This window comes from Dermacentor silvarum, chromosome 10 (genome assembly GCF_013339745.2).
Source record: "Dermacentor silvarum isolate Dsil-2018 chromosome 10, BIME_Dsil_1.4, whole genome shotgun sequence".
Classification (NCBI taxonomy): domain Eukaryota; kingdom Metazoa; phylum Arthropoda; class Arachnida; order Ixodida; family Ixodidae; genus Dermacentor; species Dermacentor silvarum.
In genome coordinates this window covers 60,128,210-60,155,112 of record NC_051163.1, presented here as the reverse complement: position 1 = coordinate 60,155,112, position 26,903 = coordinate 60,128,210, and the positions used below count along the sequence as shown (strand labels likewise).

The 26,903-nt window shown below is 45.2% G+C and overlaps 1 protein-coding gene across 1 annotated transcript in view; it reads left to right on the top strand.

Annotated features, from left to right (window-relative positions):
• The first annotated feature begins 441 nt into the window (after positions 1-441).
• LOC119431571 (galactose-3-O-sulfotransferase 4) overlaps positions 442-26,903 on the top strand; it is a 51,925-nt gene continuing 25,463 nt past the window's right edge. The window contains exons 1-4 of the mRNA XM_049657916.1: positions 442-450; positions 568-689; positions 3,855-4,013; positions 5,105-5,315. Of these exons, the coding sequence (XP_049513873.1) occupies positions 442-450; positions 568-689; positions 3,855-4,013; positions 5,105-5,315 (501 nt within the window). The remainder of the gene's footprint in view (positions 451-567; positions 690-3,854; positions 4,014-5,104; positions 5,316-26,903) is intronic.

Below are 26,903 nucleotides of genomic sequence, written 5' to 3'. Positions count from 1 at the left end.
ACATTCGGGCGGCTTATGCGACTCTCCCTCCTACACCGCGAAGGTCGCATGTGCCAGATTCCGCGGAGCCGCCTCAAGGCTCTGTGAGTCAAGAATAGTTTAGTGTTAATTTTTTTTCACATATGATTATTTTCCTTTACTGTAATATTCAGTTATTTGCTTCGTATCTGTATTCGTTGTCTTATAACTTCAGAATTCCAATTATTAATTTCAAGTGATTTTTCTTTTAAAATATACTTTTTATATATTCCTAAACGCTCCTACTGCCCTATTCATAGCCGAACCCCCAGAGTAAATTGCGCTGAAACAAACCAAGAAGCCAGCCATTTCGCAGTCGGGGCGTTCCCAACAAAGACGAAGAAGTTAGAGAAGCGCGCGCTCAGCTGGGTGACGGTCAGGTGCCCCCGGTCCCACTTTCTCGCGCTTACGTGAAGCCTAATCATGCTCCCGGTAAGTACGGTGTGCTTACTACCGTTATTCATCGCCCTGCCGTGCTGCTCTTGCGGCGCAATATACGAGCTACTTGATCGATTTCTTCTTTGTTTATACATTTCACGTTCACAAAAGGCGATCTGCCTCCGTCTCCGGCACCACCAGGCGGTCCTGCTATCCCGACGCGGACCCGTTCACGTCATCGCGGCCATCTTCATTGGCGCTGCGGTCATCTCGTTCTTCCTCAGCTGTGCTGGGTAACGTACCATACACCATACATGAGACCATGTTCTATTACATACTCTTGCTACTGCATGAGGCCCCTTTATAGAGGGGCTTTATACTTGCAACGACGTACGCTGCCCGATGTTGCGGTGTTTTCGAGAATTCACAGAAGCTCCGTGCACCATGCAGTGAGTCTGACTCCCTTAAAAAAAAAAAAAAAGAAAAAAAATCAGAACCCTTCCACTACTGTGAAGGTGGAAGCCAGCGAAGCTGGGACTGTGGTGGGCCTAACATCTAGGGACTTTAGGTGGGCCTGCTGTAGTGAAAATTTGGAGGACGCTTAAGCATCGCTTTCAAGAGTGGAACGCGAAAGCATTCAAAGATCCCTGACTGCTTCTTACGCTTCCCGAAAACTGCAGCTTATGCAACCTTAATGGTTACCAGGAAACGCTGGCGCCGAACACTATGCACGAAGGCGAGCTTTCTGGCAGAAACGCGGCCTCTTGCGTGGGCCGATTCCGGAGATAGTGCACAACCACGCCGAAAAAAAAAAACATTTCAGGTTTCCGTTATTGTTTTGCACATTTAATATTTCAGTCTGAGAACATTTAACATAAAAGGAATGCTCTGTGGGTGTTTTGTTTCATGACATTTATTTGTGGGTTGTCATTCAAAATTACCTGGAATAGCTTTGTCAAGAATGTAAGACAAGGTGTATGAGCAACAGATAGTGATAGAATGGTGTGGCAATATAACCCGCATATGCCGCACGCACTATTGCCAGCACGTCATATAGCAAGGCGTGTCATATACATATACTAAATAGTATTCGGAGGGCCTGCGTGGTTGGGGATGACTTTGTCGGCCGCGGACGCCGGCGCCAACGCCGAGACCGACACCAGGATTTTCTGCGCGAATATTGCCCCCACGGTGAGAATGGGCGTATCGTCGTTGGGCATCACCCAAACGAACATGTCTATCATGAACGTTCCGGTTGAGATTTAACTCGCATTGAAGCCTCACGCTAGAATCGGCACGTCGACGATGAGCCCTTTGCCGAGCGAGTTCGCGGCGCCGTTGCTCAGACGCGTTAGGACACGTCGCCAGTTGCTCATGAATGGCTATACCCCCTTAAGCAATGGCTCATACCCCTCGTAAACGCGGCCTCCCCCTTACGACGACAGAAGAGAAGTGAAATTATATGCTGAAATGATTAGCAGGCAACGCAGCCAGCTGTGGAAGCAGACGACGATGACGAACGCGGGAGCAGTGGCACGTGCTCGGCACGGCTTTCAACGGCACGAGCGCAAACCGAGAAGCGCCAACGAGTCAGCTGCGGAAGAAGACTAAAGTCCCTAGATTTTCAGCTCTTAAAATATCTAGGGGCTTTAGAAGAAGACGACGACGCTCGAGCCAATGTTGATGATGATGGGTTTTTTTTTTCTGTCTCTTTATTTTTTAACACGCGGACACGATCCTGGCGAACCTAGCCCTTAACAGTTTCTCTGTAAAAGCCACCTACAAGGTTTGAGAATTTCAAACAGAGCGTAAACCACGCGGTGACGATCGCGTCTGCGAAGGATTGCACCAATGTACGTTGCAAAAACAGTCTAAACTTCGAAAAAAAAAAAGAAACAAAAACAGTGCGCTCTTCGTGAAGAAGCCGCTAGGACGTCGAGTCGGTGACGTCACAAGAAATTGCGCTTCCGTGTCACAGGCGCGGTGCCTACAGCGCGTGAATAGACCTCCTGCATAGTGCCGACAACATTGTGCCCACATTGGCTTTCCGCCATCATTGTGAAGGGTAATGTGACCAGGTTCCTTTGGCGCCAAAGCAAAAAGGGGGTGGGTGGATTGCGTCACAGATAGAAATAGGATTCATTCCAAGTTTTGTCCCAGTGAACCACCGATATCCAAATCACCATCCATGGGTATGACCCATTCTCGTCATAACATCTAAAGCATGTCCTACTAACATATTTTTTGCACATATCAAGTAGCGCGATGTCTTACCGACTTTCATTCCACTTTGACATTAGACTGTTCATGAACATTGCACAGTGACGTGCTACGTTATATATGTCAACTACATCTTAACTTTTCTTGAAGATTTATTTAAGATGTCGGATTGGTTGGGGAATGCCATTCACATTGGATGTGGTACTTAAATTTTGTAGAAGTAAAAGCTGAACCACAGGCTCAGGTTAGATAGTGAAGGCTCGTCGAAACATTTCTAAGAATTTTTGTGTTGAAACATGGTAGCCCGTGGTGATCACATGACGTCTATATAAGGTATGATTTTTGTAACAATATGACAAAAATGCCTTTTTATGCCACACATAAACAGATACCCCTCTCCCTTCTTTCATAGGCCTTTTTTCTTTGTTTCCCTAGGACAGAATTATGTTTTCTCATTTGTTAAAATTATAGCTCGAAACTATAATCTCTGCATTTCATATGTATACATCTGCTCTGCCTATTTTCGTATACAATTTACTTTTAAAACTTTCCTTAACATAATGTACTCAGTATGTCAGGCGAGAGGTCCAGGAGAACGAGTATACGCAACGCTCTCGCGGACGTGAGCGCTAATGTGTGCACGCGATGTATCTCACTTAGCTGTGTGGGCGTTCTGTCACACAGCGTCTGATACGAACATAATACTGAATTTGTCTTTTGATGGTCCATCTTATGTGGCACCTGAAAGTATACCTCGCTAGCGTGAACTGGAAAATATCCACTAGATGGTCTATAGACATCTGCATGCCTAAAGTGAGCATCTATTAGAGCTCTATTGTTCTGTGACTCCAATCAGCCGAAAATAAAAAAGTGAGTGAAAACAAGAAGATGTAGGATCCGATCTGCATCCAACTTTCAATCCAACTGTATCCAGCGATGTCGGCGACCCGGGGTGTTATTCTGGGCCCCTTCTCTAAACATCGTAGAAATTCGTCGCAGTGTCAAATTTGCCGTCTCGTCAGCTGTGATTGGTTCACAGAGCTGCTGCTGCCTCTCTTATTGGCTCAAAACGCCAACATGGCGGAATGGGAAAGTGTTGGCGACACGTGCTAGTGAAGCGGAGTGCAGGAGCGACGAAGGGTGCTGGCGTCTTTTCCGAAGTACAGTCCCTATATACATAGTCTAGGGACCTTATCCCGAAGTGACGGCACCTGATCGCGTTCATCGCGCTCTCGCAGACTTGGCGCGGGCTGCTCGGAGCGCAACCGCGTGGCCTTCATCAAGACGCACAAGTGCGCCGGTACGTCGGTGCAGAACATCCTCATGCGCTACGGTTACTCGCGTAACCTGACCTTTGCCATCGGGCCCCGCGATGTCTACCTGGGACACCCAACTAGGTATGTGGTGCGCAAGGTGACGAGACGATCCAGTTGTTGGCGTTCCGAGGGCAAAAGTGGAAAAGATACCACGCCGTAAAAACTTACCAGATATCGAAAGCGCGGCTACATATAACAGAAAAGGAGTGATGATCACGCACAAATGACCAACGTTTCAGCATGTCTAACACGACTAGTGGCGCTGAAGTTGAGTGCATATATTGTCTCTAAGTTTCGCGTGTGGACTGCCTGACATAACGTAAACTAATGTTTTATGTCGTACGTGAGATTAAACTTCAATGTTCCTTTGACTAAAGGGTTATGAGACTAAAGCTTTCTTATTTCTTGTCATGCCGTGCTGGATGCCGGTTCAATGGAACGCAAGTTAATTCTCTATACAGTTGAAGGTATATAAAAGAAAACGGAATTCACCAGTGCACGAGATAGTTGTAGGTGAGATTATTCTTCAGGTCACACACAAGCGTCTCAATGAGCAAAAAATATAAAAAATCTGTCGTAGGCAGACATTAATGGCATATATATTTTCATATTCCGTCACTGTGGAGTCGAAATCGATTCTATGGTACGTAATATAAAATTTTATTAACGTCAGTGCTAGTGTTAAACCTAACAAAAAATGACGATGTCATCAAAACACGCGCGGCTGTGGCGGTTTCTGAGATTTAAAAAAAAAAGAAACTTACTCCCCCCCCCCCCCCCCCCATTTTTTCATGTGAAAATTTACGGCTTCTAAGAAAGTTGCCCAGTCTACACTCACGATCATTGCATGATCAGATAAAAATGTACTCTTCTTCGCTCGCGAGATCCTGTCCTTCATTATATGGCATGTCACAATACCTAAGAGCGCAGCGGCGACTCCACCGCTGTTCAGCTCGCAATCTGTATAGATGATACAGCCAATACGTTAGCTCCATTTTCATGACGTCAAGGTGGTGTCGTATACTTCTTCCTCTGTATAGGGAACTATATGTTTGGGAGAGGTGGAGACGCAGAGTGAAGATGTAGTGCGGTTTTGTATAGGTGGACGGAGTTTTCAGGCCGGTAATGGCACTGAGTGCCGCCAATCTCTTCTCATTTTCTTCCCCCCCAAGGTTCCGCCACGACATGGTTCCCGACCTAGCTCGCTACGGTCGTCAGTACCACATCCTGGCGCACCACAACCGCTTCTCGACGCGCCGGGAGTACGCGCGCCTCCTCGGCAATGACGTCTTCATCATTACCATACTCCGGGAGCCCATGGCCATGTTCGAGTCGCTCGCGGCTACCCTCAAGCTCAGAGGCATACACATCGACGACTTCGAGGTGGGCGTCAAACGGTGTCGCATACTGCGTTCCCTCAGACCTGAGATCAGCTGCAGCAGGCTTTGCAGTTCGTGTCGCGCAATCTAGAACGACACACCGCGGCGAAGAGTATAGAACGAGCGCGAAATTGCAACTAATGCCGATATAATGGAAGGGTTTATTTCACTCCATTCTGTAGCTTTTACACCGAAGCTCTTAGGAACGTCCTCCCCAACCGTTTTCTTGCAACAGCGTACGGCTGTGCGCTTGGCATCGAGCGTCAATCAAAGGGAACTTCCAGAAGGGCGACCTGCGTCCTTCGTAAATTGCAATATGTAGTACAGTAATTACCTAAGAAGTTCAATAGTCAATTTTTATTATTTGGTTGAATATGTGTTTCGATTTTTTGTGCTACTAATGTCCGCCTCTTCGAATAATCCAGCTCAACGATAAGAATTAGGCTACTTAATTGCCTCAGGCGATTAAAAAAAATCGTAAAGCATAATTTTGAACACCCGGTATATGAGGATATGCGTGACATATGAATGGCATGACATGCATATCCTGATATTTATTAAGCTAAATATGCATATGTCACCCCCCCCCCTCCCTTCGAAACAAATATCTAATTTTAGTATTTCCCTCCGTTATGCAGATAATTTTCGCAGGAGGGGCAGGGAGCCGCTGTAGCAGCTTTTATTATTATTAAAATTAATCGTGTTACGGGGCTTCAAATAGATGAAAAGCGGAGCACGATTTATCAACAGATTATCTACAGCGATGGCCAAGAGCGCTGCATGAACACGGCAACGTCCCGGTAATCGTCGTCTTCTTCGTTAGTTCAAGGAGGTGGCATGTAATAATAATAATAATAATAATAATAATAATAATAATAATAATAATAATAATAATAATAATAATAATAATAATAATAATATATATTATTATTATTATTATTATTATTATTATTATTATTATTATTATTATTATTATTATTATTATTATTATTATTAATGGCCCCCAGAACCCTGCTTCGACATACGTGCTCACATTTGGTCAGAAATTGGCGCGGCGCATTTCTTCGGAAAGTCTCCAAATCCGAGTATAGGGCGGCGTTCCCCGAAGCGGTAAAGACTTCCCCAAGATGGCGATGTCACGAGCGATGTCTCCATCCTGTGAAGCTGTTTGGTATCGAGGCCAACTAACACTAGCGCTGTCACGGCACCAACTTGCATCTTTATAAACAAAGACAACTTTGCGTTTTCTTTTTCTTAAAAGCCAGGCAATTAACTGTCCCAAGTGCTACACGGAACGGCGCAGACTCCAAAATGTGCTCCTTTTGCGAAATTTGCGTCAACATGGCGCAGCCGTGTTTAGTTAATCACTCTCCAAAGAATCCAACGCTCAACTCTGTACCTTCATGTGAAGCTTACCTTTCCTTCACAGATAAAAACAATTGCGTTCAACTTCAAAATCAATTAACAGTTCAAAGCACCAGTTTCAAGCACTCTGAATTGAATATATGATACAGTGCGCTGCCAACCTCCAGAGCCAGATTTCCCCTAACTCGGATGAAAAATTTCTCCGGATTATCCTATATTTGTGCAAATGTTGGTTGCTCAGTTCGTGAATTTCATTTCTGTAACTATAAGTGTTTGTTTGTGTTAAGAAAATGACTGCGAATTATATAGTTTTATATATTTATTTCTGTGTTCGTTTTAAAAGATTCAAATAATGAAATCACTGGACTCAAACTGAAATGATGTCGCAGAGCAAGTTGTGCTAACAACACCGCCTCTCAGTTAAGGCCACGGCGGCCGCATTTCGGTGGGGGCGAAATGCGAAAACACCCGTGTACTTAGATTTAGGTGCACGTTAAAGAACCCCAGGTGGTCCAAATTTCCGGAGTCCCCCACTACGGCGTGCCTCATAATCAGAACTGCTTTTGGCACGTAAAACCCCATAATTTAACTTTTTTTATTAGTTAAGGCCATACTAATAAAGATGGCGTCTGCACGTGGCTATACTTTGTTGTCCAAAATTATGTTGCGCCTGAAGTCCGCGCCAAGATAACACGGAATCTTATTCCAATTGCAAGATTGGCGCTGGACCTCCCTTACAGAATGTAAATGTAAAAACAGTGGCGCCACTTCACGACAGCCATGTAAAACAATATATTTATTTTTTTTTGCATGCCGTGTACGACATAGTACCACCCCATTGGCGCACCCGCACGGCGTTTGTTGCGAAGCACAAAAATACACAGCTAATTTTCTTTCCCACAAAGCAAAGCTCACTTAAACGCATGAACACTGGGACTCAGTACCAAATTTAATTTGTTCTGCCTGTGAGCGGTTTCCGGTACGTTTTGGTATATACGCGTTCATAGTCGGCTGTTTAGTGCCATGGTCACATTGTCGTGCTCGGTGTTAGGTATGTGCGTCCGTGCTGCTTTGTTTAATGTTCCCGGAGCATACGTTTGTTTCACCGTTTGCGGATAAATATTTAAGTCAGCATTCTATTTCTAGTTGACACTATTCTAGTTGACATTAAGCGGAAGAAATGGAACTGGGCAGGCCATGTAATGCGTAGGATGGATAACCGGTGGACCATTAGGGTTACAGAATGGATACCAAGAGAAGGGAAGCGCAGTCGAGGTCGGCAGAAAACCAGATGGGATGATGAAGTTAGGAAATTTGCAGGCGCAAGTTGGAATACGCTAGCGCAAGACAGGGGTAATTGGAGATCGCAGGGAGAGGCCTTCGTCCTGCAGTGGACATAAAATATAGGCTGATGATGGTGATGATGATTTAAGTCAGCTAGAGTGCAGAGCCATTGTCAGCACAGCTATAGGGGCACGAAGGGCGAAATCGTATAGCAGCACTTAGTTAAAGGACTAAGGGCATCCGCACCCTGTCGTTTGCTGGGCGAGATGCGTTCACTGCTTTGCTGTACGATCAAGTCATATTTCACATGCTAATGCGAAGGTACTTTGGGGTGACTGAAAGGAAAACACTCCATCACGTCAACAGTTCAACCGTTTCAAGATTCTTGAATTCATATTTCCCAAGATCCGAAGAAATTTCTTTACTGCCGTAAACAAGAAATTAGTGGCTTAATATCTTCTAGATCTAGAAGCTATGAAGAATAGCCAGTGCTGCTGTGTTATGAGTCGACTAACAAATCCATTCCAATGTATACGCCTCTTTCGCTTCAGCAACAGCAGTGGCACAAGGTTGCTCATTAACTTTTGTTTAAACTAGTCGCCTAAATTGCGAACAAGTCTATTTTGAAAATTCATACGGCTAAAAAATTCTAGAGATGCACCGAACTTTATTTCAAAGATGTGAAGAAAGACTAGCAAAGTCTAATTACAGCCTAATTATGACCAATATTTATCTCACACGTTTGCATTTCCCTTATGTTCTCAGAGTTCTGGCATGTTTCTGAAAGGCTTTTTGCATTTTTGCCATTTTAAATCCACTAAGAGGACTGCACAGCTGAACGAAGGCCTCTTGTAATTCGCAAAGGCTTCGTAGGATCCTATAGTAGTCATATAATCTAGAGCGAAACGCCTGCCCAAGAAGAGTCCGCTGTCAACGTGCCCTGAGGATTGGCTTCCCATAACACCGCTCCAGGTTGATTAGTTAGCTAGTATAATTGAAAGTCGACTTAGCCGACTCCTTGTCTCGCTTAGTGAATGGCATCAAGTGTGCTCAATTAAGAGCCGCGAAATTCATAGTCAATCATGTCTCATACGTGACGCCGTGCAATGTACGATCACCTGCCGCACTCAAGGTGTGTTGGTTTCTCTAGACCACGAAAAAGCGTGCGATTAGACACATCCGGTTTCTGCCCCAAACGTTGTAGACCTGATCGGAGCCATTTATACCAACATGGAAAATTCAATATTTCTATACTGGCGCGAAAGCAAACCCTTCCGTGTCACACCTGGGGTCCGTCAGGGCTGTTCTCTCTATCCAGTTTTCTTCATCTTATCCCAAGAACCCCGATTGATAGCAGTAGAACGTCGCCCGCAAGATTAGAGACCTGCCGCTCCTTGACAGCTCCTAAAGTAACGGCGTATACGCTGACGACATTACCTTCTATGTCAACGATGAACAGCACCTTCCGTATGCTCCTAATATATTTGAAGCCTATAAGTTCAATATCTGGTACAAGACTCAATTATTCAAAAATTATCGGCAGTTTCTCCCGAAGGGCGAAGCACTGACAGATATATCAAGGTTTAGCGCTGCGCTTGAACTCCTCGGGCGGTGTTCTAACCATGGTTCTAACCATGGTTCTAACCATACGCGGGAGCGACATGTTTGCGCGACGGAGCACGCTCGACAACTGCTGGCCAGCAGGAACAGCGCCTCGCCTAACAGCAGGCGTCTCAGAACGCTGGCATCCTCAGCGCCGCCAGGGGCGTAGCAACTAGCTCGACGCTCCACAAGTTGAGAACGACGGGAAACCGTCAGCATTAGTGAGCGCCCAGCGAAATAGCCCAGCGAAAAATTTCATCACACGAAATGACCCGTTATAGGACGCGTTCAGGCTTGGCCCTCTTTTTAACAGCACGAAGTCACCGACGTCGAGTGTTGGCAACGTTGTATTTTGCCTCTTGTCGAAGTTTCTCTTTATTCTTTCACGATACCTTGATGTACTATCTTCAGTTCTGGCTGCTTCTGTGAGCTTTATGTTCTTGTCAATGCCAAGGCTGAAATCTGCAGGCAGATAAGGTGGTTTCCGAGTTGCAGCGAATAGAGGAGTGCATCCCAGGCCGGTCGTATACGAGCGGTTGTGGTGAGCTACTGCCGCTTCCAGAGAGCATTTCCAACCACCAGGGAATGAAGGATACATGCTAATGTATTGTTTGATGTCTCTGATAGCCCTTTCAGCTAGCCCATTTGCGGCGGGATGATAGGGTGCAGTGAACCGTAACTTAATGTTACGTTTTTCAGCCCATTCCTGTAGCCGACGGCTTCGGAAGGCAGGTCCAAGCGTAAAAGGAGTCACTGTAATCCTCCGCGCGCAATCCGCAGCGCATGCGCCGTCGGCGGGACAGCACTACAACGCCGGTGGGAATGCGTCTCCAGCGTCTGTATTATTGCAGTTGTATTCAGTTGGGTAACGATGGCAGGCTTATTCGGTGAATATTAATGCGACAGTTTCTGTCGGTATAAACAGTTGAAGCGCCAAAATTTGTGCCGCCCTTGAAGGCTTTGCCACAGGGTGGAAGGCCTGTAATTTCATTGCGTAAGCCGCTGCCCGTATAAGAGCACTGGCGCCGGCGCCAGTGCGAGAAGTTATTACCACGAATTCAGTCAAGACCATGACATCTGCTCGGAGCAACTGTGGCCTTTCGATAATATAGCATCTATCCTAGTGTGTTCTTTGCTGCGTGCAATTATGAGAAGTTCTTTGCCAGTGTGCTGCATGAATTCAGGCAGGACCATGAAACCTGATCAAAGTAACTTGGGCCTTTCAATACTAAAGCATCTATCCTAGCACATCTACGCGGCCGACGCATCCGGAAGGCTGGACCACGACGCCGGAGCCGAGGTCGACAACGACGGCGGCGATAATTTGTCCGGAGTGTTCAGACGCATCCACATAATTGCTACCGCAATGAAACCAGTAATGCGTAAGCATTTTATTGCGATAGCAATTATATGGACACTCTAAAGCAGATTTCTGCCGTCGGCGTCGCCGTCGCCGTCGCCGTGAGGTTCCGTATGACGTCAATGGAGATTGAAATCGTCGCCGTGCGCCGCCGAACGCTGTATGTGCGAGTGAAAGGGCGCGAGGGACGCGCGCTTTCACGGGGAGTGAACGCGCGGCGGAGAACAAACGCGCGTTCCAAGTCCAGCAATCTGGGACATCGACTACTGCGGCGAAGCCGACCCTAGGGCGATGCGGTTGGCGTGACTCTATGGGAAGCATTTTTTAAAAATCGATTACTGAGCAATGGCTTGTTTTTCGCGATTTGCACTTTAGGCACTAAATCCCGACAACGTTCTCACGGTATATGTCGAGTGTAGCCTAATTGCACTGGCTGGATTTTTTTCCTGGGGCACTTTTGTAGACCCATTGAAAATGCATGGGGTGATTTTTAAAATGTAGTTTGCAGCACAGTAAAAACTCATCCGCTAATTGCACTCTAGTGGCACATACTTTAGGTCTCTCTATATATGTAGGTCCAGTTTGGTTTTAATTCCGCTGGCTGAATTTTTTTCCTGGGGCGCTTTTGTTTGGCTACTATGCGGCAAAGCATCTCTACAGGGGCAAAAGATTCGTCCGCCGTGGAATTGATGGGAAAGAGCTTGCGGACCATGTCAAAAATGGACACGAATGTGCAGCTGTGATGCATATTTGCTCCATGACGTATAAGGAAACATGATGGTATTAGATTCTGCAAGAAGGAGCGGGCCAAATGGCTTTATGGAGTGCCATCCAAGCGCGAAGCCTGGTTGCGCGCCCCCCTTTTTCTCAAGTTTCGGTGCATGGATAAAGTGTTTCATTTGGTATTTAGAAAGATAAGGTGCTTAGACAGATTTAGTATTAGGCAAATTTTTGAGACAAAAGGACATCGCCAAATAGAGCACTTGTTACGTGTGTTTACGTGTTACTTGTCAGGTGTTTACTTAATTTGTTATGTGTGTTACGTGTGTTTAGTGCAATGTGCCGACAATGCGAAGGTTTGAATATTATCAGTGTAAAAACAAATTGAAAGGAAAAACTCATGATCTATAGTGCGCGTGACGGAACGAAATAAAGAGGAAAAGATAGTCCCCGTGTTACAGCGAAAATCAGCAGCTTCGTCTCGTTTAATAAACCATCCCGTTTTAGTTTTAAATGCATAAGCATTTCTATGCCTACCAAATGAGAAATTTGTCCGTCCGTCACGTAAGACGAATGCAATGGCTCATAACCACGTAAGGCAGAGGCTACAAGCGCTCAGCGAAGTGAAGCGAACAGCGCATACATTCATTCAGATCACCCATACAATACACAGAACAGCACACGTTTCAATAAAGAACAAGTGCAAAACAAGCGTCCGAACCATGAATAAACATTGCATGCTCCCTCAGCAATTGTAGTGGTGGTTTTGTAACAGCTTAGCTGGACATCCAGGTTGATAAGGACCGATAATAGTTCGTAAGGGTCGGATCGTGTTCGATAAGGTTGATAACGACCGATGAGGGTTTATAAGGGTTTATGCTGGTCGAATCAAGTTTCATAACATTGATGATGACACCGGGCAGCGTGGGGATTAGCAAGCGGCACAATGCTTGTGCATACTTAGGCAACTCCCAGAGGAGTTTCTACGTGATTTCTTTTATCAGTTCGGAAGTATAGCTAAAATCATGCGTGCCTGTTCAGTGTACACAAATCTCGCACGTTATACGCGAAGGTAAGGTTGTGAAGGTTTGAGAAAGTGGAGCCGCAACCGCTGAACTACACCGGGTCAATTGTTGTAGGGCCTGCTGTGAGCCACACGATTGCTTAGCTGAGCAAATTGGTAATCTCTTGAGAATACTTCTCGGAGCCCCGCTTTGTCGGGAATATTTCCTCTCGTAAGGTGACTCTTACAATTTTCTCGTAGCGCAACAAAACACTGGTCTGACGATCGTTCGGACATGGCTAACCTGATTCCGGGCTTTTAAATGCAGTCGCACCAAATCGCTTGGAAATACGAAGAAAACATACAATGCGTTTGTTTCTCCATAAACTCAGTCGTACTGTGGGAAAACAAGCTTCTAGTTTATGGCAGCGGTATTTCCCGTACACAACTTTTTTTATTATTATGAAAGCAGTTATATGTACACTCCAGGCACATTTACGCCGACGTCATCCGCGTCGCCTTCGCTGTCGCCGCGATGTTCCGTGTGAAGTCCGACTGCGATAACATCGCGGCCGGATGCCGTATGTTGCCGGTGCGAGTGGAAGCGTGCCAGATTCATCTTAGAAGCCTGGTGGCTCAATCTCGAAGGTTATGAAAAACGGCGCACAACAATGCCTCAAGCAAGCACGTCTCGCTGTGTATTGTGTGTATTACACGGACAAACAGGTGCACGCAGAACATCAACTCACCACTCTCGCGTTGCACTAAATGCTGAAGAAATTAAACATTCACTGTTAAGATCACCGCGTACTATCGTCAGTCAAAGCAAACAGCAGAGAAAGCTTCGCTTACTCTGCTTACCACACTGAGTCGGATCCACATAATTTTATTGCGATTGCAAATATATGGACACTCCAGGTACATTTCCGCCGTCGTCGTCGACGTGATGTTTCGTATAATGTCCAAGTGCGATAACATCGTGGCTGCGCGCCGTATGGTATGGGTAAAGTGAAAGCGTGAGAGGGTGAGCAAAGAATGGTTGCTCAGTCTCGCGTGCGCAAGGGAGGAAGGCGGGGAAAAAGCGCTCCGTCTTCCATCGCGCACAAGGCCGCAGGGAAAGTGGGGGATGTTTTACTCCCGTGGCGGCTACGTATGGCGCGGCTGAGCGCGGCCGCGCGGCCCCGATCTAGAAAGCGATCTGCGCTGGGTACAAAGTCTAGGCGGGCCGATGGCTGGGACCCTATAACGTAAAACTATTCCAATCTGTTTTCCTTCTAATCACCTGATGTCCAATTTACGTAACCGCCAACGCAAGCATCGGGCGGTGACTCGCAGCGTTGTTGAGAAGGCTATTGAAACGCTCTCCTATTTTATAGGAGGTCACTGCATGTTGTTTGCTTTCAAAAGGAATAGCATTGCCTAACTTAACATATATTTCTTACCTGATTGGCTGACCAAGGGCGATGAGCACGCAGAAGTGGAGGGGGTAACGTGGGGCCGGGCTAGCGCAGTGAAAGTAGATAACCTGATGAGCAGTGTGTTGCCGGCGTCTGCGTTTGCCCTGCTTCTTCTTACTTAGCTTTCGGTGTCTGCTATAAAATCACGTCGGCGTGCAACGGCAACGTAACAATGCAGCTAAAACGAATCTTCAGTGAAGAAAATTTGACATAGCGATGTCGTTTTCGTGCTGAAAGGACTCGACAACCATATAATGTCACGCAAAATTTTTAATATAGGCAAATAAGTCCATTCTCCACGGCAGCTCCGACTAGCCAGTGCCAGAGCGATCGGCGGGTACCCACCTTCTATTGATGTCGGAACGGGGCAGTGTCCGGCTATTAAAAAGAAAATTAAGTTTTGATCGGCGTAATAATGCATCTTTAATGCGTACAAGCCACCTTGACGCAGTGATTTTTCACGGTTTTTGGACGTCAGGTGACAGACAGGCGAAGTGGACGCAGCCCGAAAACTTTTGACCAATTGCGGATGGCTGATGGTAAAAAGGCATAGAATCGAAAAATAATATTTTTCTGTTGTTCGGTCTCACATGCATAATTAGTGTGCACACGTCATATAAGAGTGAGTAGCTCTCGCGGTTTTTTAACAGCGGAGCTGTTTAAGCCGAGCGTTAGTCCGTAACCTGCGGACAGAAATTGTGGGCCGATCCTGGCGGTAGTGCAGAAAGGGTCCAAGCGCAATGACACATACCTCTGTGAACTGGCGAAGCTGAGCCTGGTTAAGTCTAGCTAAGCATGGTTGGGACTACTTAAGCTTAGTCTCTCATCGATAGACAATCGATAGTCAACCAGCAGCTAATCGATAATCGATAAATGATCAATAAATTCCGGAAAATGCTGGGAATGACTTGGTAGTGCTTAGCCTAGTCCAAAAGCCATGCCAAGCTAGGTGCCCATCAGCTACGCTTTCTCTGTAGCATTGAGCCTCCCGTGCAAGCTACGCTAATATTTTTCCTTTACGTTGCGTGAAAGACAAGTGAAGTTGGGCAATCATGGAGGCCTGATTGCAAAAATAGAATAGAAGCAGTTTGGAATAGCTTTTCGTTAAAGTGCCCCTGATGCCTTCGTGTGCGGTGTATTCTCGGCGCAATTAGTTAGCGTTGAAGCTAGAAGTAGCACGATGGACAATTCGCTGGCTGTTGCTGCCACTCTCCCCCACGCCAGCGTTTTGACAGCGAGTGTCCGCGCTTATCGAGAGAGATGTGCTCGTTTGTGATTGTGCGCGCGTGACAACGTGCAGGTTAATTTAGTTAGTAAGCGAATGTTTACAGCCGTTTATGCAGCTGATAAAACGACTAACCTTAGTTTGCACAGCTGTCTAATAAATTTCTGTCGCAATCAGTGATTCGCCTGTCGGGCGAAATTGACCTTATTGTTAATATTATTGTAGTTAATATTATTATTACTTATTACGCTCAAGCCAGGCGCAATACACATACAAGTTTCGAATACAGGCGCAGTTCTGTCTTCTTGCGACTGAGTGCCGATAATTTTTTTCGAGCAAATGGGGCACAGGGTGTCGTTTACAAAAAGCAGCTTGGTGTCTGCCACTACGGATACGGTGGCATAGATATGTTGTAAATGCGGTTTTCTATTGGATGCCCATATCAGCACGCAGAAAGAGAATTTCGGGTGGTGGGTCGATTCCTTGTTGGAAAAATGGATATATTCTCTCGCGCAAGCCGTTGCTTTAAAAGTGAATCCAAAGTACAAGTGCCCAAAAATGGTGGTATTAGGTAGTGTGCGCTCTTTCCCGTCTCTTGTTGTTTTCTTCCTGTTTGTTTTGGGCAGCGTCTCAATACATTAACATAAGGTCACTGTCTCGTTCGACGGAAACACCTAAACATTTTTGCAGTAGGTAGAGTCATCTGCGTTCGGCGTTCTTGGAAGTAGTCCCCTTCCGAGGTGATCAAAAAGCACAGTGCTACTTCATCTTTCTTTTCCTTTTATTAAACGTGCAGACATTTAACGGTAGTGCGCGAAGGCGAGTATTACAAGCTTTTGCGCTGTAGTCGTTTTTTATTGAAAGTTGCACACGTGGCTCCACTCTCGTGGGGCCGAGACGTGGACTGTCAGAGTATGGTCATTTATCGGACAATGCCAGGGCTACTACTTTTGTTTTCTCGCCAAAAAACCGTCCCACCCCCTAGTCGGTCAAATAACAGTACAACCTTACCACAAACAAGACAAATTGGCTTTGTGCTTTTGAAAGCGGATAGTGACAGTCTATCAACTCTTTGTCTTTGGATCTTAGCACTTGCTTTCTTTCAAGCCCATGCTGCCCTAGAAAAAAGTCGGCAGAATTTTTTTTCTGGTTACAATAAGCATTCTCAATAGGAAGTTAACATTTTCGACAGTATTCGTCTTCTCCCGCAGTGCGACGTGTGTGGCGGCGTTGTGTAGAGATTCGGGGAAAAAAACGGTCAAATACGATATTGAGCAGCTGATTGCTGCACTCTCGTTAAATGCTAAACGCTTTTTGGGTTGCATGACACCATTTACACACCCTTACGTTGTCATTTTCTTGGCACATGAAAAATTTGTGCTCTTCAAATGAATGTTCTATGGTGTAAGTGCTGCATTGTTTTGCTTATTTTATTTAATGTACTAAGCTTGAAAATGCCGCTAGTCAGACATAATAGAGCACAGAGAAAAGGCCCAACTGCACGCGGCATGGTCTTATCCTTACAATAAATTCGCTAACGAGACAGATCATGAATCCAACTACAAAATGATATCTCGCACCAAAGGAATGTGGGAAAAACCACTAGGACACACTAAGTTCGACAATCTTATTGTTAACAGGTGATTCAAGGGTGACGCAAGGCGACAACTGTTGCATATGACGGCGTGCATACGACTAGACCATCAATAGAATAACATGACTTTAGTGAACCAAGAACCAATATGCAGGCCATGCGGTAAAACTTTATTATAGCAACACATTTTCAGCATTGTTCGTACAACTCAACGCTTGAAGCCTGTGTATATTTGCGGCGGTACGTATATGTTTTATTTCTGCATGGCCCACTTTGGTTATTAGCCTGCGTAACACCGTGACTAAATTTCGCCTCATCGCACGCACATTTAAGCCTTCTTGAAAACAGAACCAGGACGATTCAGTCACTGGAACAGCCTTTCATTTATTTATCACACAGTCCCATATTCGCTCGAGGAGGATTATAGCGGGGAGCATGTATACACGCATTAAAACTTTTTTCAAGGTAAGATTATAAGAAGTGATACCCAAACCAAACAAGATCTAAAACAAAGTAACAAAGCACCAGGGGCCGAATTCACAAAGCTTTTCGATCGTAAGTGCCTGCACCACGATTGGCTGACACCTGCTTTTGCGAACAGTTTTAGCATGAGAACGTTTTTGTGATTCCGGCCCCAGTATGTAGCATACAGTAGTTACCATGAGCCTAAAAGAAAAAAGATTTTGAAATTAAAGGCGTGTAAAATTGTTATACATTACCAGGAATTTGGTGATGATGATGATGATTTATTGGCATACCCTTTGAAACGGGGCGGCGACAAATAGTCACCTAGCCTGCTTGATTTAATCAGCTATACTATACATGTTCTTTATCGAGCATTTTTGTATATACACCTCTCATTATTTTTCTTTTTCAAAAATTTACCTTGTACCGCTGCCTATGATTTTACGAGATCAGGTCGTATCCATCTTTTCCCTGCTTTTTTTCCACCAGTACTCTAATCGTCTCTTGCTGATCTCTACGGCTGATCTGTTTATGTTTCCTTCCACTTTAAACCCAAGCGCTTCTGGGAGTTGCACGTTACCTACGGTTCTCGCTGGCTGGATCCCGTCGCATTCCATTAGAACAGCGCCTCTAGCGGCCGCCTCAGAAAACATACGCGTTTTCTACGGGAGAGCGTCGTTTTTTTTTCCAAATAACTAATCATAGAAGCCATGTTTTAAAATATTCCCATGGAAATAGGCTCTTGGCGCTTAGCCCGAAATAACATGCAAGTGGTACCATTACATACGGCAGAAAACTCGTTCCAAATTGCGGGCGAAGTTTCAATTATGGGAGTCTATTGAAAAGCGAAAATTTTGGAGGCTTTTTTGGCCAGTAAAAAGCAATTTGCGATGAACCTATTGGATTGACTGACGTATTCCTGGGGATTTATCAACTTCAATGATTTATCAACTTCAATGAATCAGCTTTCAGCTAGTTGCAGCAGCAGCTCTTGAAATGGCAAAGAAGTCGTTCCAAAATCGCAGTTTTCATAACAAGGTCGCGGAATTTATTGTGGTACATATATAAACCTAGTTTTCGCCAACAGCAGCGCTTCGAAGCGGTAGCCGAGCGTGTTGAGCGACCACAGATCAAGATCACTGATAACCAGGATCGTGAGTTCGCAGGTTCGAAGCCAGCTGTGCCGCGCTTCTTCTTATCACTTTGTCGCTGCTTAGTTTGGCAGTTTTCCACCCGATGGCATATTCCGAAATGCAGGACATAAGCCTTGGGCGCGATCTTGTACGCGTTCCAAAATGGAACGGAGGCGTTCCGTTCCATCGAGCCGCACACGATTGGTCAATTTCAACCGCGACGTTCAAATTGACCAATCGTGTGCGGCTCGATGGAACGGAACGCCTCCGTTCCATTTTGGAACGCGTACAAGATCGCGCCCTTGGTTACGGTTCTTGTTTAGTTTCTTTCTACTGTACCAAAGTCTTCCTAAAAAATAGCTGGCTGGTTTCGAGAACATGCGAACGTGTTTCCAAACATCTTTTGCACTTTAGGTATATTGTACTTTGGAAAATAAACGCAGGTAACGTGTTTTGAAAGTACATTTCTTTCCTAAGGTGAATATTTATGAAGTCATTACTAAGAAATATTTTGCCTTTTCAGCTACGTCTTGGGAAAGGCGTGTTTTGTGCAACTCTTGTGCGGCTTGGAACGTGCCACAAAAATAAATAGCGCCCAGTGTGTGCAATTAAAAGACACAGAAGTAGAAAAGTTGGCTGCAGCCCCAGACGTAGTATTTTTACAAAGGAATACAGTTGAAGCTATTTGACTGAGTGTATTTGCATTATATCAAAGCAGAATTTTTGCGTATACCTGACCTTCAGTGCAAATGAAGGATATCCGAATTATTGCACAAGCTTGTTTGCTTAGTACAAACCAGTACCTCGAAACATAAACATTCTACCCTCAATATGCAGCGCACGTGTCCTATCATTTGAACCATTCCCATATACCTTCACAAAATTCCAGAAATACTAAAAGTCTTCATATCCTTTTACCCTTTTACCACAACTTACGCAGAGGAGTATTGGAAATTATGCGAAAAGACTCTGGGACGTGTTAATGTAGCCTGTCGTGTAAAAATAGAGAACGACTCCAATCACAGACCATACCCTTTTTGAATTATGCCCACAAAGTTGTGCAAGAAGACACTGTTTTCGGCTACAATTACCGAAGTTGCCATATAGCATTCTGCTGTTCTGTTCTTGACTAACTCTATTGCTGAATCAGGTCACAGCACCATGATATGATTACTGGTGCAATTCTTTAGTAATTATGTGCGAATATTCTCCTACCCTAAATTTAACATGTTTGAATAATTGAAGAAACACGAGAAAGGACCGTGACGGTTTGCAGAAATGTTCCTTTATTATAATCGTTTATGACTCATATCGGTACGGTCGTTTTGTCATGATCACGCCAGCGTGCACTGAGCATCATTTATCATTTTGTCTACTGCCTATAAATAAAATACAAAAGTGTCGTTCCTTGTGTGTGAGTAGCACAATGGCAGCTGAACCTTTCACATGGTCCTACTAAGCCAAACCTTTCCTTTTCTGCCATGGTGCCACAGGACATGTCAATTTCACACTTGATTTTCGCCCTTTCAGTTTCCTAGAAAGCATAGGGAGGTACACAAGACGAACAGGCGAAATTTTGAAGTAGTCCTGAGATTTGAGTAAAATTTCATAGGCAATGTTATTATCCTTTATTTGTTTACAAATTTATTACACCTCATTGGTGATAATAATGACGTACTACATAGTAGTTCAGTTCTTATATTTAATTCAACATGTCTGAGATGGCTGTCCTGAAAATTAACCAGGTGTAAGCATTGCATGACGTTGGCTGGAAGGTCATTCATTAAAAATGTGTGCAGAATAAAGAAAATACAGGTGTTCAATGGCACAGTCACCGTCAAAAGTTTACGCGGCCGAGATTCTGCGAATAAGTTCATTTTCAACGCAGCTACGCCCACAGCCAGTAAAAGTATGCAAAACGTTTGTTTACTCTAGACCAGGATACGCTGTAAATCCGAATGCCACGATGCGTGCCTCAGGCGTAGAAATATAATATTTTTTCAGCTTCAGGCGTGCGAAAGCTTTGGACGCTGACTATACGTTCTGAAGGCCAGGCTGCTTTTTAGCTTATACGTGATGACAAGCGCCGAGCTCTTGATGATGGAATATTATAGCGTAGAATTGTAGAACTTGTGCAAGGTCAGGTGACTTCACGACGCAAACCTAGCGATAGAAGCTCAGCATGCTTTTTGTTTATTAACACTGATGATAAATGAATAATCAGAGTAAATTAATGTTACTGCCCGTTTCTGGACAGACTCGAGTGTAACGCATACGTTCTATATCACTGAAGGTTCCATGCTAATTCCATACAGGGCATTCATATTCGAATTTTGGCCTGTCTTACGCCTACCGAATCTTTAGCAATGAGAAGAGGTAGGCAATTGCTTCTTGGGATGTAGCCGAGGCCATGGTAGATGTGATTAGTAATGCGGTATATGTGAGTAGGCTGACTGGAATTATTACATGAAGTACGCCAACGTACCTAGGTTAAGTCACGGTGGAAATTACAGAGCCCTTTATTGTATATATGTTGAAGTCATGTGAGAGTGTCTCTGCTAAAAAGTTATAACTTTAATAATATCACGACTGAGTAGCCTTCTGTTAAACTGTTGGTAAAAATACTGTGTACGAAGTTCTATTGTGGTTTAAACTGCAACGTTATCAGCGCTTCCAAAAGAAAGCCACTACAAGTCCATCTTTCTCGGGCGTTCATTTCACCTAGGTACCACTGCCTGACTCGTGACCTTTATATTTTTAAATCTGCCCCGATGACGTAAGTTACGTTGCGGAAAAAATAAATACCCTTTCTAAAGAATGAACTATCACAGCTTCCCGACAAAGCGCGGTACGTTGGCGCAAGTCGTCATGTGTGATCACGATAAGAACGACCGCCCGTCGTTAAAAATGACTTGTCACTCCCCGGTTTTTCTTTTTTTTGTCAAGGACGCGACTAACCCGTAGAAGGGTAATCCCGACCTTGGCATAATGCTTGCGACTTTTCTGGTTCCGGACGAGCGCGTTCTTTGTGTATAATTCAGGCGCCTGGCATCGAAAGGCTTATACACCTTTAAACAGCGAAAGGCTTTCACAGTCACTTCTGTAGCTCCACGGAAAGCGCGGACAATCAGTCCACTTTCAGCATAAGCGCTCTGACCCAAGACACATATTTGCGAGAAAGGAGCTCCTATATTACCCATAGCGAGAAATGTATCCACAAATTACACCTCATTATACCGATGTGTTTATGAGCCGCACTCTGGTGCCTGTATTCCGTATTATGACAAAAAATATAGTTTGTGCAGTGTCAGTAGCCTAAACGTAAAACAGGAAATTGAAGTCATCACAAAGACTGTCATATATCATAAAGTGCAAGAAAAAAACTTAAACTGTACTTGATAATACTCGCAATGCAAACTTTGATGCATGTGATTCATTTCAATTTCCTATCTGTTCCGACCCGCCGTGGTTTCTGAGTGGCTATGGTGTTGGGTTGCTGAGCACGAGGTCGCGGGATCGAATCCCGGCCACGGCGGCCGCATTTCTATGGGGGCGAAATGTGAAAACACCCGTGTACTTAGATTTAGGTGCACGGTAAAGAAACCCAGGTGGTCCAAATTATTCCGGAATCCCTAACTACGGCGTGCCTCATAATCAGATCATGGTTTTGACACGTAAAAGCCTATAGTTTAATTAAATTTTTTAAACCTAGATGTTGCTAATCGTAGTGTTTAAGGGGAAATAAACATGCACTCCTAGCGCACGCAGAAACTACGCCGGCTTCTAGCGAGGGGAGCTTCGCGCCGTGACGCAGCAGACCCCTTCAAGCATTGACAGTGCAGCATGCTGCCGGCCGAAATATACGGGCGGTGGGGTGCAACTCGGAATTGGCGGAGGTTGCCGTTGCAACGCGAGGATAATTGGATGTGACGGACGTTCGCGCCGAAGATTAAAAAGATTGTTGATATTAAAGCGATAGCTGTGCACTATGACGTAGCCAAACATGGCGGGTTTTAACGTTGGATCATGAACGCTATCACAGAGAAGGTTTACTGCAAAGAGTTATATGGCGGGTAGAGGCGCGGTGGGGTTTACAGCGATAGCCCTGTGGCGGCCCATGCGCAAAAATAAAATTGTACCTTAAGTATCCTTACGTAATTTGAATGCGAAAGCATTATGACTTCTCTTAGTCATTACCAATAAATACTTTTTAAGTATTACAACCTGTTTGCGATCCTTCCTTCACTTTCTTTTCTCTGCATTCATTAATCACCAGACCACAACCATTCAGAACTCATCGCCAAGTAGCTACGAGTTAATATGGTGATCCACCTTAATCCACCTTAACCAAATTTAATTCATTGTAATTTAGTTTACTTCCCCTTAATTCACTTGAGTCCACCTTAAGTCACCCCACTCTAACTTGTAACTTTAATTCACTTCACTGTAATTCACCTTAATTCACAATAACTACCCATAATTACTACTAATTGACGTTGTAATACCCTTTACTATCTTCTATATTACTACTGATTTCATTAAAGACGCTGATGATGTCACATTGACTTTTGATACCACTCGTTGTGAATGACGCCGGCTTTTCTGCCTCATGGCTCATGTAATGCTTTCGCATTAATGACTACTGTAGACGACAACGGTCCGTCTGTACGGCGCAGAGTAAACAGCTTTCCCACTTTCATCTGCTTTCATTGCGATTTGCGCAGCCCCGGTGCGCTGCATCCCGTCATGCTCAGAGTTGCTGCAGATAGTTCTTGCGCGGCGACGTGGGGGAGCGTGTATACTGCTCGGGTGCACGCGATAGGAGTGAGACCGCTGCTCCGGCCTAAGCGGCCAGATGTGCTTCCTGGCGCCGTGGTGGGAACGCGCCTTTCCCGATACGGATGGCACAAGAGCTGAAGCAAGTGGTACACCGGCGTTGTTTCCGCCATGTTCTCTGCTCTGTGCCGAGTAGAACGACTTATATCACTTGTCACGGCGTGACGACGCTCGGCCAACGGCGGTGCCGGTGGCGCGAGCGAACGAGAGACCCTGCGTATACAGGGGCACTATCCCTCACCAGTACACGGGAGCCCAAGCCCAGAGTCCACTAAAGTTTGCTTAAGTGATTTAATAGTGGAGATGTGGTTTATGGTAAATGAAAAAAAAATAATCACGATAAGTAAGCCAGGGAATGTTGATTCCACTGTCAATCTGCATAAAATCGACAAATTTAACACATGAAAACTTTTCTATAATCGCAATGGAACACTCGCATCACTTATGCTAAAACACTGCGTTGGATCTCATGTGAAGCTTTCATTGTTGTTGTACTTCCTCTATAATAATCATTGAGTAATAATGCAATACTAGTAGCAGTAGGGGTAGTAATAGCAGTAGTAGCACTGATAGGACTTCAGACCCCCCCCCCCCCCCCGAAATTATTTCGTGCTGGCATGTACCGCCGACCAAAACAACCACCGGCACCGGGAATCTTTCTGGATTTTGTCTACCGTGTGTTTTTCACGCTCGAAAAGACATTTCGGCACACACATTGCGAACTCGGGCTGGATTTTGTCGCAGCGCCCTTGGCACCTCGACTCACATAACGCAAGGAGCCCCATCCGAGCACAAACTTTCAAGGGTTTTTCGATAGCGAGCGGGAGCACTGCGGCATCTCGCAGTAGCCGGGGAATCTACGGAGCGCATGGAATTCAATTCCTAAACTTTATGGGTATAAAGTTCCCATAAACTTATGACGCGAAAGGTGCACTGACATTTCCAAAGGCGTGCTTTAGATTTTCAACTCTGGAAATTTATGGGTTTAATGTTCTTATAAACATGAGGTAACATGCGCGCACTGGAACCCTCGTGTCCAAGCCGTTTCAGGAAATGGAACCCGCGCTCGCAATCTTCCACAAACACGAAAATACTAAATATGACCGTGACTGCCAGCTGGCAGCTGATAATTTCTCCAAACATTTGCAGGAAGGGCGCCCGATGTGATCAATCAGCGGACCAGGGCAGGCAAACGTAAAAAAAGTTGTCGCAGTTTCACCTGAAAGGCGAAGCATCAATTGCGATATCAAATTTGTAGAGAGCTATACGGAGTAATGATATTACTTTATCAGCTGTATAAACTTGGACATGCAGCAGCACCAGCAACACGCAGAACTGTTGTCGACGGCCGTCGGCGTTTTGCCGCGTTCGCTCAAAATGCGTGCGGCGTTGGTGACTGTTGCCGGAGCCTCTGATATAAATAGGCACTTGGTGCCGCAGCTAAACGTCGCCTCCCTTCCCTCCCCCTCCCCCACGGCCTCTCGCGCGTCGGAAGAGGGCGCGTTTTGCTCTACATATGTGGTGATTGAAAGGAGGAAAGAGACGCTACTTCTGCAGCCCTTAAAGAGCACGGCGCAGAACGCGCGTTTGTTCTCCGCCGTGCGTTCACTCCCCGTGAAAGCGCGCGCCCCTCGTACCCTTTCACTCGCACATACAGCGTTCGGCGCGCGGCGACGATTTCATCTCCATTGACGTCATACGGAACCTCACGGCGACGGCGACGGCGGACGCCGACGGCAGAAATCTGCTTTTGAGTGTCCATATAATTGCTATCGCAATAATAAGAGAAAACCGAAGAAAGTTAACGGCCTATTTTTGATGCAGGTTCTTTTTGCGGACGACAAGGTCTGGCTCTCCGTGGCATAGGGACAGTTGTCTATGGATTTAAGCAAATCCCCTCTGAAAATATTGGTATTTCAGAGCGCTTCTTCATTTGCTGAGCTGATTGTGGAGATACAGATCTGAAGAACCATTTGGAGTTGCCCCAGTAATAGCTCGTATTTGAGTCCAGATGTACTAAAACCAAATTATAGAAATTTGTGGTGAAGTTATCAAAGAAAGCCTAGGTGCAAAAGTAAATGGTGCAGGCCGCTTCTCCATATTTGCTGATGAAACGACGGATATTGCCGGTATCCAAAGTTTACTGTTTGTGCAAGGTACCTAAACAAGGATGCCAACGACATCGAAAGAGTACTTTTAGGTTTTAGCACGGAATAGATGCCCTCTCTCATTGCGACGGCAGGTTCTATGTAAATGTGTAGAAACGGCTTCAGATTCTAGCCACCCTTCCAGTGACCATTCAACCGCAGATAGTATATTTTTACATGAGATTAGAAAAATTACTTGCGCTCAACAATGTCTGAAGAACACGTGGTTAGGCAGGCAAAGTAAATAGAGAAAACAGAAGAAGAGAAAGTTACGGCCTATTTTGAGGCGGTCTTTTTTGAGACGACGATGTCTGGCTCGACAAGGATGCTGACGTCCAAAGAGACGTCGGCATCAACGTGTCCGAAGTCATTGACCGCTTCACTAAACTTCCCCGCCGAGTAAGTTTGTTCCTTTAGATAGCGAAGCGCAAAAATCAATGCAAGTAAAGGTTCTGTTCCTTCAGGTCCATAAAACGCGTAATTATGGAAAACGTATGACTGTCATTAGGTCTAAAACCGCAGAAATTATCGCTGTGTATTCAAACAGGTAGCATCATGATCAAAGTTATCGTGAGGAAAAAGAAAATACGAGGAACATCATTAACAAATTTTTACCGACCTTGTTTATTGAAAGCCCGGCCCTCGCGGCGTTTCCCAACAAACACACTAGGATATGTGGTAGTTTAACTTGCCGCATCATCTGTGGCTTTCTTTTGGTCTTTCCTTTTTAGCTACCCACTTTTACTTCTTTTTTGAGCCGAAGCAATACCCCTTCCTTATTTGGGTGCAGAAAATTTGTCGCCGCTCTACAGGCAGTTAAATTACACCTTTCCTAGATTTTTGCATATTCCTCTATATCTACCCATATGGTGCTGTCGCGACCGCCGCATGGCCAAGTACATATCGCGAGTTACTATCCGACATAGCGCAAAAAAGTACGCACAACACTCACGAAGACACGACAGACGCGGACGGCGCTACTACCAACCGTTTATTTCAGTCAACAAACCCTCCAATTTCTAGGGAACACGTACACCAGGTCACGCCCTTTCCCATGCGAGGTGATTAAAAAGAAATCTACAAAAAGTTAACAGTACTATCTCCCTCAGGCAACAGAGTTCAAATAGTTCAGTTCGGCACTGTGCAAAGAATTGACGCTTCGCTTATACAAATATCTGAGTTCTTGTGGATGTAGAATGCTTCTAGAGCCACTCGAGCCTTGTAGCTTGCAGATTTTCCTAAGGATGTGTCTCATAAAATCGTGCCTCGCAATCACACGTAATGATTTGGGCAACTAAATGTGCATACTTGTCTCTTTTTTCTTAACGTTAGCACATGCTCCCTGAGCCGGTCGTTTATGCACCGTTCGGTTTGGCCGATGTACACCTTCCCGCACAACAA